General features: G+C 46.7%; 1 protein-coding gene across 1 annotated transcript in view; it reads left to right on the top strand.

Moving 5' to 3' along the window:
• MTUS2 (microtubule associated scaffold protein 2) overlaps window positions 1-7058 on the top strand; it is a 329597-nt gene extending 322539 nt beyond the window's left edge. Inside the window, exon 16 of the mRNA XM_064441072.1 lies at window positions 566-7058. Coding sequence (XP_064297142.1) covers window positions 566-782 — 217 coding nt within the window. The 3' untranslated portion in view covers window positions 783-7058. The remainder of the gene's footprint in view (window positions 1-565) is intronic.
• The last annotated feature ends 9506 nt before the right edge of the window (window positions 7059-16564 follow it).

Here is a 16564-nt window from a genome sequence, read left to right as displayed (position 1 = left end):
ACAGATATGCTAATTTTTTCTTTTAGGAATTTCCAATTTTTACTCTGTTTTCTATATGGGAAAATGGCCATTTCTGAAGCGTCAGGAGTACATGGACAATGCACAAAGCCCTTGGCACCTTTGCATGCCATGCATGATGCTGACAGTTGTACGAGGCCACAGAGGAAGGCTGGGGCTCATCCCACCTAAACTTTGGCAGCTGAGCTGCCTCAGAGAGGTGTGGAGCAAAGACACAGCCACATCTGGAGGCAGAGTCAGACATTGAGGGGCAGCTGTGACTTGTGGAGATGCCTTTTTCACCTGGCAGTGAAGAGACCTGGAAACAGCTGTGTCCCAGCTCGGGCAGCTCAGTTGCAGCCCTAGGGGCAGGTGGATGGGATGGGATGGGATGGGATGGGATGGGATGGGATGGGATGGGATGGGATGGGATGGGAAGGGAAGGGAAGGAGGGAGGGAGGGGTGCTCGGAGTCCTGCCTGGCCCTGCCTCTTGTGCAGCACTGGCTACATTGATGCCACCATCTTCACACTGGTGTGCCTTACATGTCGTCCTGCTTCTCTGTCCAGGCAATTGTCAGAGGAGAATGCTAATCTTCAAGAATATGTTGAGAAAGAAGTGGAGGAGAAGAAGAAGCTGAGCAGGACTAATGAAGAGCTCCTCTGGAAGCTGCAGGAGGGAGAGGCCGTGAGCCCTGTGAAAATCCCACCCACATCATCTACTTCTTTTTATCGCTGCTCATCAGGGAACTCCTCTCCAGCAAAAGTCAGAACCTTGCGGCGATGATTTGGCACCTGCGCGCCGAAGGTCCCTTGCCTTTATGCATTTCCAATCTGCTAAATGTTACCATCCAAGGAAGTATTACCATCAACAGGCACCCAGGGTTCATGGCTGCAAGCATGCTCGGTAGCTGCATAGCTTTACACTAGGCAGGGTACTCTTATAGTCCCCATATAGGAGCTCTTGGTTCTGACATGTTGATTAGGGTAGCAAAAAAGATAGCAAAAAGCTAGGACAGAAGAAAGTTAGAATAGTAAAATATTTAGTTTGATGTGTTAACATTTTAACTATGGTTGGAGCCAAAAGTTGGAAATACTATATTAATGGTTCATCAGAATGAACGTTTGCTGCAGTATTTCAGGTTAGTTACAAATACAGTTCAAATTGTGAATAATTCTGTATATGTGTCTGTGTTTATATACATGTACGTATTGTACCTTTATACCTATATATAGACGCACACACATATATATGTAGTTGAAGATGTTCTGAATCGCATTTTTTATATTATTGGATACTACTAAGTGCTGATATATTTTCATTACAGTCAGCAGTTTTCTAACTTGTGCCTAAGACTTGTATCTAAATGAAATGCATTTCTGTTTAGCCTCCCAGGAATATTTATACCCTACCTAGAAGAAAGTTACACAGAAGTAGAAGCGCCTTCCAAATGACCACCAAGTGGTACTCTATGTTACATGAACACCAGCGACTTTGACATTCTGAGACAGTACTGCCTTCGAAACCATCACCTTTGCATTGAACACCAGATAAGACGCGCATACCATTCACTGCTTTTTAACTCTTAGCATTGATATTGTAAGTGGAGATAGGCTAGAGATGAGAAACCTGAGGGTTTTAGCAAATTTGGTAGAGGTTACTGGTTAATGTGTTTCAATTTTAGTGTATTTAAATCCCAGTTAGATCTTATCTTGTTTTACCCTGTCCTGGTTTGGATACAATCAAAATTTCTGGTTGTAGGTTCCTGTCCATTTTGACTTATTTCAAGTCTTGTAAGCAAGAAGGAGAAAATAAGTTATTCATCCTTGACCTTTGCTGGCCAAGAGATTCCCAGGCTTAGGTTGAGATACCAAGCACCTGCTAGGGCTTTAGCTTCCTCCTATCTGTAACACCAAATAGAGCACAGCAGACTACATTGGCACAAATGAGGTCAGAATTTCTTTCCTTCCACATATATATTTTATTTCACATTGCTAAAGCTTACCCAAAGTTACAGAGCACTTTTGAGATTCATGGAAAAGAGTGGCTAAACTACCTTTAACTTCTCTGCCTAGAAGCAAAAAAATTCATCCAGGTGACCTCCACCAGAAGGGGTGGTGTGACCAGGGAGTGGGGTGGGATAGGCGGCAGGGCCCTCGTGGGCTCTGCTAGCAAGAAAAAAATATCCCTGAGCATAATTTAAAAAAAGAAAGACATCTGTGGGATGCTTTTCTATCCAGCGTGGGGCAAAGAGCCTGCATGCATTCCTGCTCTGAGCACCAGGGCTGAAGTAAGCAGGAGATGGTACGTGCAGCAACTCCCTGGGGTGCGGGAGCGCTGCGGGGAGGGCGGCTCTCCCAGCCTGGTGTGCGGTGGCACAGGCTCACCCTGCCTGAGCAGAGGTGGGATTGCACAGCCCTGCCGTGCTGCTCGGATGGGAGCTGCGCTTCAGCTTTCCTGGGAAGTACTCAGGATACAGCTTAGATACAGCTTCAATCACCGTCAAAGCGCCTGTGGCCTGTTCCACAGTGTTTAAAAAAAAAAAAGAAAAGAAGGTGATTTGTGATTTTTTTTCTCCTTTTTTAGAGAAATTTATTTTTGTAGCAGCTTTTGCATGATACTGTAATACTGAGTAAATTGAGCTTCTTGTTAGAATAGATCATGCCACACCAACTACTACTGTTGAAATGCATTACTAGATTTTAGTGTGTCCAGCAAGTACAACCTGAAAGTAGGATAGATACCCAACACATACATGCACACAAAGCCCCTCCCTGCCAAGTACAATTTTAATCACTTTCAGAGTTGCTAAATGCAGATATCTGCAATACTTACTGCGTTGTCATGTTTCAGTCTGCCCATACAGTTCTGTTACAATAAGATCATAGGACCATAGGATGGTTTGGGTTGGAAGGGACCTTTGAAGATCACCTAGTCCAACCCCACTGTCATGGGCAGGGACATCTTTCACTAGATTAGGTTGCTCAAAGCTCCATCCAACCTGACCTTGAACAGTTTCAGGGATGGGGCATCCACAACTTCCCTGAGAAACCTGTTCCAGTGCCTCACCACCCGCATCATAAAAAAAAGTCTTTATGTCCAATTTAAATCTACCCTCTTTCAGTTTAAAACTATTACCCCTTGTCGTGTCACTACAGGACCTGGTAAAAAGTGTCTCTCCATCTTTCTTATAAGCCTCCGTTTAAGTATTGAAGGGCTGCAATAAGATGTCCCTGGAGCCTTCTCTTCCCCAGGCTGAAAACCACCAACTCTCCCAGCCTTTCTCGTCAGGAGAGGTGTTCCATCTCTCTAACCGTTTTTGTGGCCCTCCTCTCGACCTGCTCCAACAGATCTATGTATTTCTTATACTGGGGACCCCAGAATCCGACCTAGTACTGTAGGTGGGTCTCACCAGAGCAGAGTAGAGGGGCAGAATCACCTCCCTCGACCTCCAGGCCACGCTTCTTTTGATGCAGCCCAGTATAACGGTTGACCTTCTGGGCTGCGAGCCCACATTGCTGGCTCATGTCGTTTTTCATCCATCAGTATCCTCTAGTCCTTCTCTGCAGGGCTGCTCTCAACCCATTCATCCCCCGGTCTATTGATCCAGGGGCTGTCCTGACCCAGGAGCAGGACCTTGCACTTGGCCTTGCTGAACTCCATGACGTTCCCAAGGGCCCACTCCTCAAGCATGTCCAGGTCCCTCTGTGTGGCATCCGGTCCCTCAGGTGTGACAACCGCATCACTCAGCTTGGTGTCATCTGCAAATTTGCTGAAGGTGCATTTGATCCCACTATGTCATTGATGAAGCTATTAAACAGTACTGGTCCCAATACGGACCCTTGAGGGACACCACATGTTACCGTTCTCCATTTGGACATTGAGCTGGTGACTGCAACTCTTTGGATACAGCCATCCAGCCAATTTCTTATCCAACGCCCATCCATCAAACCCATATCTCCCCAATTTAGCAATGAAGATATTGGTGGGACTGTGTCATAGGCCTTACAGAAGTCCAGGAAGATGACATCAGATGTTGCTCATCCCTCATCCACCAATGCAGTCACACCATTGCAGAAGGCTACCAGATTAGTCAGGCTGATTTGTCGGTAGTTACCAGGGTCCTCCTTTTTACCCTTTTTAAAAATGGGTGAGATGATACAACCAGAGTTGTTACCATGATGTTAATCTAAACTTTTCCATGCTAAACACACTAGAGCATATTATTGGCCCATGATGGGTTGACTGAGCCAGTCCTTTTTTATTTATTCTTTCCCACTATTTCTGGTGCTTTCCTTATCACTTTGCTGGTTTATATTCATATGCAAGAGATGCTTCCAGCAGTAAATTGGGAGTGGGGCTTTTATGGTGGGAAAACTGGGACTAATCCCAGCTCCACCACAATTTGGTACCATTGCCAATCCCTTTCCCATCTAATTTTTGCCTCCCAATCCTGCTTCTCACTGGATTCTTCCTTGGCATGGCCTCTGGGGCCTGTCTGATTGCTAGCAAAGCTGCAAGAAGTTTTGCCTGAACAGAAGGGACCCAGCAACCCATCGTTATGGGTGTTCCTTCTGGTGCAAGCCTAGAAACACAAACTTTCTTCCCCAAAAAAGGTCATTCCTTTTTCCTGGTCTTCCTCGGTCCTGTCCCTCCTTGCCTCTGCATGCTGGAGTAGGTGTGAAGGGGGATGGAGACCCCTCAGTGCATGGCCAAGTTGGCGGCCCTGGGTTTCACCAGGGAGCTGCGACTGTGCAAGGTGAGCTTGGCATTCCCAGGGGTGTGGGGGCCACACCTCTTGTCCTTGCTCCCTGGCCATCCCTGCTTGAAGACAGCCAAGGGGAAGTTTTTGCTTTTGGGGAGCTGGGGATTTCCTGAACGCCTCGGCCACCACAGGAGGTGCAGGGTAGGGTGGCCTTTGGAAGGAGAAGGAATGCAGCCAGTGCTGAGCTGGGTCTTATTGCCATTATATCTTTAAAGAGGAGACGTTTGATTTGGTTAGCCTTTATTCAACGCAGAAGGCTGCAACAGCGATAAAACCAGTCTACAGTTGCACCGAAGGGGCTCCAGAGACCAGCACCAGGAGAGGGTAAGAGCCATGGGGTGGCAGGAGAGCCAGCAGCGAGCAGGGAGCACAGAGAGCTGGGAAAGCTGCAGGAAAGCTGTGGTTTTCAGCAGGAAAGCACCATTAGGCCCTGTTGGGATGGCACCTCCCATGGCTACCAGCACAGAGGGCTCTCTCAGCAGATGCACAGCAGCGAAGACTTGTGGTGGTGGCGGGTGGGGGGAGGAAAGGAAAATCTATCAAGTGCAAAATCAGGTATTTTACGTCTCTGCACTGATGGTGGTTGTGTCCCGTGGACACGCTGAGGAGCCTCTGTACAGTTTCCCACACAGCAGTTCTGTGGTCCCATTTACTATGTGGCTAATGATTACAAGAAGAGTTTGTATTATTTCAGTTACAATGTACAGATAAGTGTTAATATATTCCTGATAATAAATATATGCGCCAGTGCACATATGAGCCAACGCATACAAACCAGCATGTCCTGCAGTGTTTTTGGTGTCTGTGCACACAGAAACTGGAATAAATGTAAAAGAAAGCAAAACCCCATTAAAGGGTTACCCCATTACAGTAAAGACCAAAGCTGGACAGCCCCTTGGCCTCCTGGCAGCGGGGCTTGTTGGCTGGGTTACCTGACTACGGTTCACATGCTATAAATTAGGTAAAACCGTATGGATTGATTTTCTAAGGGTGCTTCCCGTACGGCTGGGGCTCCTGGGAGATGAGGGATCATGGTCTGCAATGTTTTTATTAAGGTGTCATGCTTCAGGACACAGTAAGGGGAATATTTCTGCTGGTTGTTCAGGCACGGCAGCAAACAAGCACGCTCTGTAATGTGCTGGTCACCCACATTTCAACACCCCCTCCCCTCACCCTGCCCTCCTACTGAGGGCACCCAGTTCCTCAGGCTTTGCCACAAGGATTGAAAGGGGTCAGGGCACCCTCTGTACGCTATGAATAGGAGTTTGTTTTCATCTGGGATGGACGAAGGGTGAGAGTGCCCATGGCAGGCACTGCCAGCTAACACTTTACTCTTCAAAAACCCTGGCAATAAACAGCAACATGTGGTGTCAGCACCAGCAGTGTTTTCACCAGCGTGGTCCCCTGCAGCACCCTCTCCTCTGCTGCGACCAAGCGCAATGGGCTCCGAACCAGCAGCACTTTGCCTGCAGCACACCCCGGACCCTGCAGTGCCCAGACAGGGCCAGTGGGCAGTGGGGCAGCCGCACACCCCCTCATGCTGCAGAGCTGCCTGACACCCAGCCCAGCTGCTCGCTGCACAAACTGGTGGCAAACTCCACCCCGAGGGTTGGGAAAAGGGTGAAACACCCGAAACCCAGCTGGTAATGATTTTCAGTGACCAAAGAATAGAAGTTATAAGCAAATAAGCAAAAGCCAGTCATTTTTTGCACAAAACAATTCATCTCGGGTGTGGGGGAAGCTGTTTTGACAGCAGTTTTCCACTGAGAAAGGCTGGGTGGCTGGTTATGTATCCAGATTTGCTATATAACTGCAAGCTGCAGCCTCAGTGCTGCCCACCTCTGCCCGCTGCACACTGGCAGTCAGTAGGACCCTTCCAACAGCTTCCCCGGAGGGCTCCTCTCAAGCGAGCAGACTGGGAGCAACCAAATACACTGAAACAAGGTCAGCCCTTTGGGCCAGAGCCTGCCCCGAAAGATCAGGCAGGCCATTTTTACTACGTCTCTCAGCTTTGGCAGAAAAGGATCTATTCTCGTGCCAAGCAAAGGCATCGCTTCTCCGTTCCCACCTCCTCATTCAGCAAAATGCTCTGCATCTGTACAAAATATTCTTATAAGAAAATAATGACTGAACTATTTACAAAGAAAAGCTCAAATGAATGAAAGCATATCATCCACAAGAGCAAGGTTATAGCAGCAGTTGCATGTCTTCAAAGATACCTGACTTGATCTATGTTACATGTAGACAGCAGCAGGGAGGCAGAGGAGACAGTAAAAAAAATAATTACAAAAAAAAAATCCGTTCAGCAAAGTCCTTGACATTGTCCTAGAAAGAGGCAGTCAAAATTGCCTTTCAGCTTACAAAATGTACAAGCAAGGGGTGGATGCAGCCAGCAGGGGATGGGGCAGGAATATGCAGCTGCATCAAACTCATCACTTCCTCACCGGTCCACTCCCCAGGTCAAGTCATATGAAGAGGAGGCCAGGAGGGCCCCAGGTCCAGCTGGACACGGGGGAAGCAGGTAGACAGCGAGCAAGGGAGAAACCCGTGCTTCCCTGTCACTGCATAGTGCTGCAGGCTCCCTCCACCTCCTTGTATCTGGTGAGTAGCAATGAACAGCAAGGGAGGTGGCAGCACCTGCCACCCGGAACTAATGGGTTGAAGAAGTCATGATGGAGGAGTAGGAGATAGGGCTAAGGATCCTCACCTCCACTAGCAAATTTGCAGTGGGTGGCTCTGGGGCTGGTGCAGGTAATGGCACATTTAAATACCAAATCTGGTGACACAGAAAGATTTTCCTATGAACCTTCCCAGAGAAAAGGCAACTGAAGAAAAATGACCCCCATCAGGACTTTCCCTTCTTCTACGTGCTGCTACTATATGCCACAAAAGCTGAAATCGTTATGGAATATAAATACCACAACAGATCCCTCAGTATACAACAAAAATAAGTTAACATTTACAAAGAAATATATACAGCAAAAAATCTGCATATTTTAAAATATTTTTCTTTGGAAACACACTTCCAGTCAGAATTCACCCCCAAATGGTCATTGCTGAATGTCTTGATTGCTCAGAAGCTGGTACCCAAGGTAGGGAAAAACATCCTTACATTTTTGGTACAACAGGAAACTTTGCTCCCCTCTGAGTTTTCATCTTCTTCCCCTCCTACCACATCTTCAGTGCTTTTCAGGAGGCTGTGGAGTGTGTCGATCTTGCCTGTGTTTAAACAAACCAGACCTGAACCTAGTAGCTTTTAATTTCTATATTGCTCTCTCTACTTGATTAAGACTTTGTATATGCATAAGGAGCAAAGGCTTGGCAGATGGTCAAGTCTCAGTGACTGGAGCAGACTCTGACTTCATTTTGGAGGGGGGGAACTGCACTCAAAACGCACCCTGAAATGCACCTGGGAGGCAATGAACACATTGCCTTCACTCCATCCAGTTCCAACCCTGGCAAGAAGAGCCTCCTGGTGTACTAGAAGGAAGCCAAGATCAAACCTCCTCAGTGTGTAGAAAGGCTGTAAAGCCTCTCTTGGAAACCTGTGAGAGATGGTCCACAGTCTGGCCGTGTAATCCAGGAGACAGTCTGGTTCCCCTTTCTGCTGCACTAGATGCCTGGTGAGACCCTGGTCAGGGCATGCAGGGCTCTGTTCTTCAGTTCTCCAACACTGAACGACAGGGACAAGAGCCTGTCCCTTCATCAGCAAGAGCCATGCCGACAAACATATTAAAGATTTTCCGGTGTTGAGAGGCAGTAATGTGGAGGAGACCTAGGAAAGCTCAGGTCGGGAGAACAGATTTCTGCAGCATCTATTTGGGATGCTCCAATCCCAGAAGTGTTTGAGGTCAGGTTGGACGGAGCTTTGAGCAACCTGATCTAGTGAAAGATGTCCCTGCCCATGGCAGGGCGGCTGGACTAGATGATCTTCAAAGGTCCCTTCCAACCCAAACCATTCCATGATTCTAACGATTTGTTTTTCAGTGCAAGCTGAAGCATGAATTTACATCAGTGGCATACACTGGCATGGCCCACTTCCTGGTGCTTAAACAAGCTTTTTTTAGGGTAGTGAATTTTGCTTGGAAAGCTGTTAGAGAGAATTTTTTAAAAAAATTAATCTTACAGCAAAACGAAGGCATCATTGTTATAAAGCAGGATGTAGGGAACTGTAGGTGGAAAACTGATGGACACAAGGTATGGGGGGTGCGTCGGAGGATGCGCAGTCCCAAGTTCTGCTGTGCCTCACATAACAACTTGCAGAGGTCATACAAAGTTTATTTGAGGAAGGGGCGTATGACTGCCCAAAAGACCCCTCGCGACCACCCCTCACAATGGCACCCGCACAGAAGATCACGAAACTTCTCAAAGAAGAACCACATAAGCTCACAGGAGGCATAGCTGAAGGTGGGGCCTAGACTATAAAAGACACTACAACAAAGAGACTGGTGTGCACCCACCACCGGAGGACTGTCACATCTGTCATCATCAGCACTGGATCCAAGGGTGGTGATATCTTCTTATCTTTCCCCCTCTCTCTTTTCCTCTCTCCCCTCCCCCCCTTCTTTTCCTCTTCTTCTTTTGCAAATATTCTTAATAAGAATTCCCACCGTCAATGCTTTTCTATGTTTTCAAGTTTGAGTTGCATTTTCAAGTTACTTCTGCACTGAAATAAAATGTTTGATTAATCATTTGGCTGTTTCACCTTAATTTAATCTGAGGGGATTATTAGAACCTTGGTCACTCTCCCTCCTCCTCTCAGGTTGGGACATGACGTATTTTATTGGCTTTATGGACAGGACTCCCTTGTTGGTACTAAAGCAATCATTAAAATTAAGCCTTTACTATGGCACCCTCTCTGAGAGGAGTCATAAATATGGGGAGACAGTCCTCAGAGAACTTGCAAGGGATCTGGTCCCTATCATTATGCATCCATTACGGCCTCCCTGGAAGGTCCGATTGTAGATTATACCCCTCTCCTAGAAAAACTAAGAGATATAAAGCCCAACCCTCTCCCCTGGTATGACCTGGGCCCATAATAATTGGCACGATCTGCAAGCTGTAACAGAGAATTTCCACCTTAGCTGAAGAACAAAGGTGAAGCTTGGAAAAGGGAAAGCATTGCTCTGTGGGGTCTTAGGAGGCACCCTGGTGGCAGCTCAACAGGATACAAGATACCCAACAAGCAGAAAAGGAGGCAATAAAGTCCCTTCAGGATTTAGTGACTTTACAGGAACAGCTAGAAAATGAGACACAAAGTCCTTCTGGTCAACTTGCCACCGAGAGAGCAACTAACCAGAGACTGCATACCACTTTAACAAGAGCCTTAGAGTGGGAAATCACAGAATCACAGAATGGTAGGGGTTGGAAGGGACCTCTGGAGATCATCTCGTCCAGCCCCCTGCTTGAGCAGGGACACCTTGAGCAGGGGGCACAGGACCTTGTCCAGGTGGGTTTTGAATGTCTCCAGGGAAGGAGACTCCGCAACCTCCCTGGGCAGCCCTCCCAGGTCCTTCTCAACAGAGCTGCTTTCAGGGAGGTCAGCCCCCAGCCTGTACCAGTGCATGGGGTTGCTCCTCCCCAGGGGCAGGACCTTGCACTTGCTCTTGTTGAATTTCACCAGGTTCCCCTTGGCCCAGCTTTCCAGCCTGTCCAGGTCTCATTGGATGGCAGCACAGCCTTCTGGTGTACCAGTCACTCCTCCCAGCTTGGTATCATCAGCGAACTTGCTGAGGTTACACCCTATCCCATCATCCAGGTCACTGATGAATATGTTGAACAGGACTGGACCCAGCACAGACCCCTGGGGTACACCACTAGTGACAGGCCCCCATCCAGACTCTGCTCCATTGATCACAACCCTCTGAGTTCTGTTGTTGAGCCAGTTCTCTATATCCTCACTGTCCTCTCATCCAACCCACACTTCCTTAGCTTGCCTGTGAGGATGCTATGGGAGACAGTGTCAAATGCCTTAGTGAGGTCAAGACAGACAACATCCACTATTCTCCCTTCGTTGACCCAGCCAGTCATGCCATCGTAGAAGGCTATCAGGTTGGTCAAGCGTGATCTTCCCTTGGTGAACCCATGCTGACTACTTCTGATAAGCAATTAGACAAAACCTGTTCCCAAGTTGGTGTAGAAAACATGGATGTAAACTTTGATGGGGGAAAAGAGTTGCAATTGTTATACCCTCTTAGAGACTTTGAGCGTGTAAAAGAAACATATTTTCCCAAGAAGGGAGAAGACAGAACGCAACCTCTAATTAAGACTAAAACTATAGATGGGGATCCAGGAGAAGCTCAGCAAGTTATCACCCATACTGTTCCCTATTCCCCTACTGATCTGGCTAAAATTCAAGACGAGTATTCCCAGGGACCCGGAGAGATGGAAACGGAGTATGTATGGAGGGTGTCCCTTACCAGGGGTGACCGTATCTTGCTGAGTTAGGATGAAGCAAGAGGATATTGGGGGTCGGGAGTTTTTATAACTATAAATGACAACCAAAAGCCTTGGTGCCTGACCCAAAGAGTAGTGCATTGGGCAGGTGGCCTAGATCCTATGGAGAGGGGGGGACCCCTTTTCAATTAAAATGCCTACAGCAAGTCACAGCCTAGAGAGTGTACAGAAAGCCAAATGCCTCCGGTTAACACATGACCGAATACTTGCTCCACAACAATCCTCCTCCATGCAATATGTGCCTGACCCTGAAAGATTTCACCCTCTTATAATAGGACTACCCAGTGCTTTAAAATTGTATGCAGTACAACTACAAGATTGGTTGAGAACACCCTGGCCCTGGAGAAAGGGGGGCCCCTCGGAGGTAACATGGGAGGAGGTAGCACAGGAGCTAATTAATTATGGGAGGTGAAGGGGATTTACTGGCCAGGGAGAGACCAAATCAAAAGCAGATCTCAGAAGGATGGAAGGGATCAGGGGAACAAAAGCTATGCCTATGCACAGTCCTTGACCCTCCCTGGTGAGACCGACACAACCCCCTGATAAGGAAAGATACGTTTTGTGGGCAGAAGTAATTTTAAAAGGGCTTCCCCAGGAGATGGTGGATGGGTTGCCCACTCCTAATTTGGAAAGTTTGGTGAAAAGTTGGGACAAGATAAAAGAAACCTTGTCCCCCACAAAACTTGAAGGTCTCTTTGCCCAACCCCAAGAACATGGGAAGGTGACCCCATCTGCTCCCCCGACCGCTGAGTTGATTACTTTAGATAGTCCCGAGTTGGGAAACTCCTTATGCCGTCGCCAATAAGTGAGTGGGGGGACGGCAGGTGGGTTTACTTGAGAAGGCTTACAGAAACTGCAAAGGGAGATTTATTGATCACTTTTCCTCTGTGTCCCTTTAAGAGTCCTGTTATCCTTCTAGTAGACACAAGAGCTCTCTGGAGGGATGTTGCCGACTGCAGTGGCATAGTTGCGGATAGGAAACAGATTTGGGTTACAGATGTTTTTGGACACTCTAAGTCATAGCTAACACCTCGAGATAAGTGATGTCTGCCTGGAAAGGGAACTGCAACTGAAGTTATGATGATCCTATCACAAATATTCTAGGGCTGGACTTAATTCAAGGGCATGCTTGGGTGGACTCAGGGGGAAAAGAGTGAGTATTCAGCCTCCCAGCTGCCTCAGCGCGTTTACTCCAACCCACACCAGAATTACCCTCTTCAGGGATAGTAAATGTTAAACATTATCCTCTTCCCATAGGGACCTGAGAGGGAATAACTTCTGCAATAGCTGAGCTGTGAGAACAAGGGATAATTATCCCAACCCACTCACCTTACAATTCTCTGGTGTGGCCAGTCCATAAACCAAATGGAAAGTAGTGATTAAGGTTTATTGGCAATTAAATGCAAAAACAGGTCCCTTAACCACTTCTGTCCCTAACATAGCCAAGGTAATTGCCACCATAAAGGAACAAACCCACTGAACCTTAGCAACAATTGATGTAAAAGATACGTTTTTTACGGTTCCTCTACAGGAACTGGACAGAGACCGTTTCACTTTTACATGGGAAGGCATGCAGTTTACCTTTACACTTCACTGAAGGGGTTGTCAGGGTTTGGAACAGGCTGCCCAGGAAAGTGGTTGAGTTGCCATTCCTGGAGGTAATTAAAGGACATTTGGATATGGTGCTTAGGGACGTGGTTTAGTGGTTAACTGGCAGTGTTAAGTTTATGGTTAGACTCGATGATCTTAAAGGTCTTTTCCAACTGTAAGATTCTGTGTATTCTGTGTGTACACGACTCCCCCAGGGATACCGGCACTCATCAACTATTGCTCACTGTGTGCTAGCACAAGAGCTTGCTCAAATAACTCCTGAAGAAGGGGTCAAAGAATCTCAATACATTGATGATACTGATTGGTGGCTCTGATGCTACCACAGTAGGACAGACCCAAACTAAAATAATTAATCATCTGGAAAACTTGGGGCTCCAAATCCCAACAGAGAAGGCACAACTTCCCTCTCCTGAGGTAAAGTTTCTAGGCATTGGGTGAAGGGGAGGAACAGTATGTATTCCCCCCGAGACCTCAACTGCCCTTGAACAGGTAAAAATGCCCAAGAATAAAAAAGAGTTACAATATGCCTTAGGATACAACATGCCTTAGGATTGCTGGCGCATTGGCAAAAACACAGCCCGGATTTTTCCATCATAGTCTGACCTTTGTACGATCTGACTCCTTTAAGGGCCTCTTGGGACTGGACCCCTGTCCATGAGGAAGCCCCAAAATTACTAAACTTTGAGGCTGGGCCAATACAGCTGACCAACCCGCTCCATATTGAATGGCGTTTTGCAGTTCATGGGCTAGCAATACACGTGTGGCAACACGGACCTGACGGCCCTACTCACCCTATCATGTTCCACTCACGAAGTTTTAAGGATGCAGAAAAAATATATTTGACTTGGGAAAAGAGTCTTTTTGTAGTAAATCTAGCCTTACAAGAAGCTAGAAGAATTATAGAACAACCACCAATTAGTCTGAGAGGGCCTTTTTGTGGTTCTGAAACCAATATTGGCTGGAACTCCACCTCACGCAGGGGTTGCACCGCAGGAAACTATGAGAAAGTGGTATGCGCAACTAGACCACTATTGTCATGCGTATAAAATAGAAGTGGGAGTGCCTAAAACACTGCAAGAACCATCTGGTGATCAAACGGACTCAGAACTTCCTCCTCCTTACCTATAACTCGCTTCTCCATTTGTACCCTTATGTATTTAAAAAAATGTATGGCTTACTGATGCATCCACCAAAAGAGAGGAAAGATATAGAAATACCAGGCAGTAGCCTTACATGTTGACTCAGGGGAATGAATTGTAATGGAAGGAGAGGGAAGTGCTCAAGTAGAGGAACTGACAGCAGTTTAGAATGTGATAAAGAAAGAGGCTGAGAACAAAAACCCAGCGTTCATCTATACGGACTCGTATGCTGTGTTTAAAGGATATGGCTCCCTTTCTGGGAACAAAATCAATGGTAAGTTAACTGAGTACCTGTGTGGTAAAGAGAAAAATGGGAGGAAATTTTGAACATGGCTAAGCAGGGGACCTTCTTAGTGGGATGGGTAGCTGTGCATCAACAGGGAGATCACCCAGCCCACATTTGGAATAACCAAGTAGACTTGCTAACCCTTTTAGCCACAATGATAGTAGAAGCTGAAGGAGAAAAGCGGGAACATTTGTTAGAACAGTTACACGTGAAATGTAGTCATTCAGGAATTGAAGACCTTTACAAAAAGGCTGGTAGCAGGGGCTGGTCTGTCACCTGAGAACAGTGTAACATGATCATGCCTGCTTGTGGTCAGTGCTGCACCCTATTAGAAAAACATCCCCCGCTAGAGCCCCCCCTTCACTTGCAGAGCGGGAAGGGACTCTGGGAGACTTGGCAGGTTGATTACATAGGACCCTTTAAGAAGTCAGATGGGACACAATATGTCCTTGTTGGGGTAGAGGTGATGTCAGGGCTTACACAGGCTGAGGCCTTTGCAAGAGCAACTGGAGACAGTACAGTAAAAGGGTTGAAGCTATGGTTTAGTTACCTATCAAAACCCAATCGATCCAATCAGATAATGGCAGCCACTTTACTGCCAGGGTGGTTCAGGAATGGGCAAAAGGAGAGGAAATACAGTGGACGTTTCACATCCCCCGTTATCCTCAAGTGGATGGGATAGTGGAAAGAACAAACAGGTTGTTGAAACATGTCCTCAAACCCCATGATTGTGGATGGCCTGCACAACTCCCCATTGCTGTAACAAAAGTGAATAGTCACTGCAGGGCAAACGGATGTCCCAGACCATCCTCCCTCCTCTTAGAGAAAAGGGAACCAAAAGACCCAGTAAAACCACTCCACTAGCCAGGACAACCTGTTCTGGTAGATTTACCAACAGGAGGAGAAATACTCTTAACCCTAAAAACCCCACTTAATCTCTATTCCTGGGTAGCCACTGATGCTCATGGAAGGGATCACCAAATCAACACCAGATGGATTGTGCCATCCTTTTGAACTTGTTTTTGTTCAATACTAGCCTGTCCAAGATGTTCTGAGCTCTCTTCTGTATGACTGTCAAACAAATTCTTCATTATAGCAATGGTTTACTCTACAAATTGTTTGTGTGTTGGGCTCAGTGAATGACTGAAATTTTGATGTATTACAGGTCATTGTGGAGACCCCTTTTGTGAACCCTGTGTTTATGTTGCTGCCCTTGGTGGTTGTTTGCACTGTTTGTTTCTCTTCATTGCTTTTGTATGCTATAATAGAGCACAATGCTCTGGGGAGCCCTCCTTTTCACCTTCGCTCTCCTTGGGGAGGGAAGAGGAGGTGAATCCCCCAGCTTAGCTTGAGAACTGATTCAAGGGTTCATACGCATCATAGTAACCAAGGAGTTTGTGTTCAAATTCCTAAATCTTCAGGAGAAGGTATCGTCTTTACTATTATTTATCTTATTTTTTCCCAGCTATTGGAAAGTAAGTTAAACACAATTGTTAAGAATTGTACTGTCAATTGCACCTGGGGCAGAGTGAGAGCTCCGTTTGAGAGTCAATGTAATGACGTTTTTTATTTTGATGGGGGCTGGAGGGTGAATCAGGATGCATTTTATCAGATTTCCCTGGCAAATTGGACTGACCTTTGGAACAATATGTAATATATGGAACATAAGTGAGTCCGTAACTCCCATACTGGAGGCCCCATTTGTATCACCAATATCTCCTTGTCCTGAAGATTTGATGAACATACATAATGCGTCAAGTAAATGGTGGAGCCAAACTCACTGTGAGAATCCCTGTTGGACCCTTTTGGCCTCCACCCCCGGAGACAGAACCTTTTGACCATCCCTATATGGTCAAATGGTCTCCTACATGGTGCATGCAAATCCCCGACCGCTCAGGATAAGAATATGGTAAAATTAACTATATATGAGTGGGCTTGGTCTATCAAACATATGTTGTATGGAGATACTGATCATGATCGCCCTGTTGATAAGGAGAATGTCAAAATCCCCTCCCCAGACTCCTACCAATTAACGAACTGTACCACAACCTTAAATTGTACCACGGGTGCAAAAGACCCTACTGAGAAATAGTACTTCCCTGAACTTTGAACCTATATACAGGATATGTGTACTTGCTGGTGATACCCTTCCCGGGGTTTTCAAAATTTGGACAATAGATGTGATGGAACCTGAAACATGGGGAAAACTGCGATCAGGTGCAGTATTCCCACCTCCCATGGCCCGGAACACTGTAAAGTATGGGATAGAGACCTACGGGGTATTTGGGTACCCAGAGATGACTATTATCAA

This window comes from Phalacrocorax carbo, chromosome 1 (assembly GCF_963921805.1).
Source record: "Phalacrocorax carbo chromosome 1, bPhaCar2.1, whole genome shotgun sequence".
Taxonomy (NCBI): domain Eukaryota; kingdom Metazoa; phylum Chordata; class Aves; order Suliformes; family Phalacrocoracidae; genus Phalacrocorax; species Phalacrocorax carbo.
This window is presented reverse-complemented; position numbering and strand designations above follow the sequence as displayed.